The 4,861-nt window shown below is 41.8% G+C and overlaps 1 protein-coding gene across 5 annotated transcripts; it reads right to left on the reverse strand.

Moving 5' to 3' along the window:
• Positions 1-408: 408 nt before the first annotated feature.
• On the reverse strand, positions 409-4,477 carry LOC133916127 (serine/arginine-rich-splicing factor SR34-like). Of its 5 annotated transcripts, none has more exons than XR_009909457.1 (15): positions 4,314-4,437; positions 4,041-4,143; positions 3,608-3,673; positions 3,444-3,518; positions 3,255-3,360; positions 3,127-3,173; positions 2,984-3,041; positions 2,569-2,618; positions 2,281-2,337; positions 2,119-2,204; positions 1,952-2,047; positions 1,400-1,452; positions 938-1,315; positions 788-862; positions 409-702 (listed from the first exon to the last, which is right to left on the reverse strand). XR_009909457.1 is itself a non-coding variant. In XM_062359652.1 (14 exons), exons 2-14 carry the CDS (start codon positions 4,125-4,127, stop codon positions 688-690), a joined length of 852 nt encoding a protein of 283 aa, XP_062215636.1. In that variant the 5' UTR covers positions 4,128-4,143; positions 4,314-4,477; the 3' UTR covers positions 409-687. The 5 variants fall into 5 exon arrangements, 1 of the variants encoding a protein (XP_062215636.1); XR_009909459.1 differs by having other exon boundaries at positions 1,400-1,511; XR_009909458.1 differs by having other exon boundaries at positions 938-1,452.
• Positions 4,478-4,861: the final 384 nt, after the last annotated feature.

Below are 4,861 nucleotides of genomic sequence, written 5' to 3' on the forward strand. Positions count from 1 at the left end.
TTTCTCAACTACCATCATCATCCAGTAAAGTGGAATGGCAACAATTTAGTCTCGCATCTGTTATCAACAGATTCGCCTTGCATTGCGTCAATAATATTGGCACGCGCACCGTCACAGGTTGAAAAAGTAACAGCAAATGCTCATCCCAGGCATGAACACAGCAAATATTTGGGCAGTTAGCCTGGCTGCCCAAGTCGGTGCAATGCCACATCCTGCCGGCAACGGATCACTCAGCTCAACTAACATTTCTTTGGTACGAGTATATCGTGCCCAAAATATAGCAGAACCATCCACCCATCATCATCATTATTGCAGCTAAAATCAATGCAGCTTTTGCCAAGGAACTTGCCTAAGCATCTCGCAAGCAAATCAATACCAAAGCAAACAAAGATAGTGAAGGACGGAAAATGGCATGAGGTCCAGAACAATTCAACATGAGTTTTAGTCAATATAACCCACATAGCATTCAATAATAGTCGAAGTAAATAAGCCCTTACACAGGCCTGACAACAATAGCAGGGCCTAAGTCTGGAGTTTCCATCGATACAAGCTGATAGTTAATATCATGATATCTCATTGCACAGTTGCTAAGAAAACTGATGGTACTCAAACAACATAGAGGATATCAAGTATCCAGACACGGGAAGCTCAGGACTCCATCTGCAATTCCTCATCGGCACAGCATTTCTATTCGGGTTTGGCCTGAAAATGTGAATTGAAGTAGTGTCAGATCAAACCATTTGGTGAACCTGAGTTTAGCAAATGCAGAGAAGCAAAATTATTTTACATCGGGAGAGCGTGAGCCAGATGGGCTCCTGCTTGGGCTCTGTTTCTTGGGACTTCCTACTTCACCATTTGCTGGCTGCATAGACATTTTATGCAGATAAAACATGAGAAAAAATAATATATTTGTTTGGATATGATGAAGGAAACTTACAGAAGCATTAGGAGATTTTGATCTTGCTGGTGATCTGCAAAAAGGTTCCAGAAACAACTGAATTCAATATCCAAAATGCAAGTTTAACAACTTGATTCCAAAAGCCTTGACGCCTTGCCCAGCGATAAAAGCTCATTGAAGGTAGAATCATCCAGTTCCGTAAGTCCAAAGCATGCAATAATGTAAAGTTGTAGTGTTAAATGCGAATTGCGTGTGAACTACAGCAACCATCTCAAGTATGCACGAGGCAGGAAGAAAACTCATTCCCCGAGCATTGAACTCCAAGCACATTCCTAGCAATTGTACCACCATAATCCAGATCATCAATCCTTAACGCTCTTATGTCCGGTATTCCAAACAATGCGCTATGCCCAAGCTCTGATGGTAATCAGTTACAGTACATTAGGTAAAAAAACTGGATGATTTTAGCTTTCCATAGAAGCTCTCAATTAACGAGCATACCTCATACAACCAACTGAACTGTAGCAAATTGAGAAAATCCCATCCTCAATATCCTAATGCGCAATCCCCAGATCACCGCACAATCCCAGATAAAATGATGAGATAATCGAGTCTTCAAAAACAAAACACACAAAAGACTAAGCAGTTCATGTCGTTCATAAGAGAATCTGAACACCTGAGAAGGAAACTCCCAAGCAATCAGACTGTATAGCAAGGCATCAACACAGATATGCTTGGGAGCATAATTGTGCTCACTTAATTGATGGCACCAGAGTGCTGACATGGAATGATACAATGGTTATTACAGGATCATCAGGTACCAAATGAAAAATTCTATTGTTGCAGTAAGTCAACAGCCTTCCTCTCAGGCTAATGAGGCAATTCTTTGTGCAAATGCCGACACAATAGGCAACAAGTAATTATGATACAAATTGTATGTATATAAGATCGCATATTTTTTAAGAATGTATATCTGTAGTGCTTCTGGAAAATTAAGCAGATAATACTTGATTTAAGGGTTCAAATCTCAAAAATTGGATCAGTGTATGTTACCTTGACGGAGAACGTCCTTTTGATGCTGACCTTGAACGGGAAGAAGCAGACCTCGAACGGGATCTAGATGCTGAACGGCGGGCCCTGGGAGATTTGCTGCAGAGCATATTCATAACAAGTTAGTTGTCAACAAAGTTACCAAATGACATCAAATTATGGCGACATACGATGGGCTCCTGCTTCTGCTGTAGCTACGACTTGGGCTTCGGCTACGTGAATAGGAGCGGCCACGTTTGCCATCATATTCCTTCACCTGTAGATAATAAGGTGCACGGTTAAAAACAAAAGAGATTCCAAGGACTGAACCAGAATAAAGCAACAATGATTACCCTTATAAAAGCTCGCCCAAAGGCATTCTTGAATTCAGTATCATCCAGTTTCTTAATCTGCAAGTGGTTGTCAAAGCCAAGAGGAAAATTCAAAGCATCAAAACCACAACGCTAGGGCTAAACTGAAGAGATGGAACAAACGGTGACAGATAGTGATACAATCCAAAATCAGGTATTGAAGGTCAAATAGATTAAAAGTACGAGAAAACGCTATAGTATGAAATGCTTCACACATATTGGTCAGCAAATGCCACAAGTCACATGGAAACATATAAAATATGGACTTACAGCATATTTCATATCATCATAGTTTGTGTAGTCCACAATCCCTACGGTGCCTGTAACAACATAGAAATATAGGTGAAGAACTTGTGACAAAAAAAGTAAGAATTATTCTCATAGATAGTTTTACACCATATTCCTTAATGAAAAAACAAGGATGAATATGAAACAATCAAATGACACCCAGTACTTTTTTGGAACACATCAGATATGAAAAAACCGAGTAAATGATATTATCGGTATTCCAGATTCAAGGGGGAATAGATCATGAGTGGATTTTTTCTGCCAAAGACCCTATTGCTTTTACAATAATTAGCACCAGAAATATACTTTCATGACTGTGCTTCTAAAGATGTATGATGAGCATTTCAGAAATGAAAGTAGACTACAAGCAGAAGCTGTAATTCAGAATGCAACTTACCACCGCCTTCACGGTACACTTCAGAGAAACAAACATCACCAGCCTTCCTCATATGGTCCTGGCCATACAATATTAAGTGTTAATGTGATGAAAGCATACATTTTAAGGAAAAAGCCTCAAGGGAAAAAGAATCTGCCACAAACCTTTAAATCTTGCCATGATGCAGAAGAAGGCAGTCCAGTAACAAGAACTGTAGCAATAATTCAAATTAAGAATGCAGACAGAGAATTGAACAGTAAATAATGATTTTCAACATGAATACAACCCATACCACGATACTCAGAGTGCCTCGACACACCACGGCGTGCTCCACCACCAAAGCCACTTGAACGATCATGCGAGGAAGCATTACTCCTCCCACCATGTGCAGCTTCAACCTGCCCACAAAAGTGGGCATCAGACAAACAAATTGAAGACAACATGTGCAAATATGTAAGTCATCAAAGCTTGATTAGCTTACTCTTAGACGGTTTCCATCATAGTTGTAACCATCCCGCCCAGCAATTGCATCTTCAGCATCACGAGGATCTTCAAACTACAAGACTCAAATCATCCATCAAATCCAAGGTCTTTTCTGAGGGGAAAAGATAACAATGTCGTTCAAAACATTCAGATGTATCCTACCTCAACAAAAGCATAACCAGGCGGCCTTGGGGGGACCTTCAAGTCAATGTCAACAATTCTCCCATACTGCATTAACAAGATTTATAATATTAGACCTTAACACACAAACCATACTACCTTAAAATTGTATGACAGCTAAGAGTACGTCCTCAAGCACATATCTTAACTTGAGATTCTAGAGTGAAGTAGAAAAAACAACTAGGCAAACTCCAAGGTTTCCTAAAACAATCTCCAGCTGTTTATTGTCATGACCATATTAGCACATGGATGCATCCCATTATATCGCGACAGTAAATCATAGGATACAAGATGGTGGAACCGAATCTAACAAAACACATAGTAACAGTCTAACAGAGCCCAGCCAAACACATTAACAAAGCTTACTTTATTTATTAAGATTACAACGCAGAATAAATAAATAAAAACTTCCGACCTTGTAGAACAGATCCTCCACCTCCCTCTCCCGGATGTCGCCAGGGAGGTTCCCGACATAGATCGTCCGGCTCCAGCGCCTGCTCATCCTCCCCTGCTGCAACCTACCAACCAAACAAGCATGGATCAATAAACCGCCCCTCGCCGCATCCGCATCTCCCCAATCCGACCGAACATAACCCAGATAGAGAAGACAAAAACCCAACGGAATCGAGGGAATCAGCGTGGTGCAGCGCACGAATCGCAAGGGAAGATAGGAAAGGGAGAGTTGTACCGGAACACGCGGTGTCTGGAAGGGCGGGGCGGGGCGGGGCGGGTCGAGGCTAGGGTTTGGCTTCCGCGGCCGCGAGCTCGAGGGGGCGGGGATGAGGTTATGAGAAGAGAGGAGGAGGCGAGGGTTTTTGACCGCTCGAATGAAGTCGAGACCCGAAATGAGTCAGGACAGGTCAGGTAGCGGCGGGTTCGGTCCGCAGGCTTGCAGAAGCGGTGAGCCCGTCCGTGTCTTGTGGGCTGTGGCCGTCGGTCCCGTTCAAGTTTCGAGCCCGGTTTTTGGTAGACGGGATAGGAAAAAAAACATTATATATATATTTTTAATATTTTCAAGAATGCAGGTTCGTTCGAAGAAATTACATATATAGACTATATCATTGCCTATTTAACGGGTGAGAGTAAGATCTTATCTTTTAAATAGATGACAATTTATGAGCTCTTATGCTTAGTATATTAAATTACCGAAGAGAGGAATGTCTCGTTCGTTCAATGAACCAGAACTTGGTCTCGCCCGCTGAGAGCGGTCGAAACCTACGTGGCTGTGACACCTGG

This window comes from Phragmites australis, chromosome 4 (genome assembly GCF_958298935.1).
Source record: "Phragmites australis chromosome 4, lpPhrAust1.1, whole genome shotgun sequence".
NCBI lineage: Eukaryota > Viridiplantae > Streptophyta > Magnoliopsida > Poales > Poaceae > Phragmites > Phragmites australis.

Excerpts from the sequence above, each read along its gene's own strand:
- LOC133916127 (XM_062359652.1), bottom strand. The coding sequence starts at position 4,127 with ATGAGCAGGCGCTGGAGCCGGACGATCTATGTCGGGAACCTCCCTGGC. Across the intron at positions 3,361-3,443 it reads ATGATGGAAACCGTCTAAGA|GTTGAAGCTGCACATGGTGG; the intron begins GTAAGCTAATCA and ends TTTTGTGGGCAG. Across the intron at positions 3,174-3,254 it reads GAGGCACTCTGAGTATCGTG|TTCTTGTTACTGGACTGCCT; the intron begins GTATGGGTTGTA and ends TTATTGCTACAG.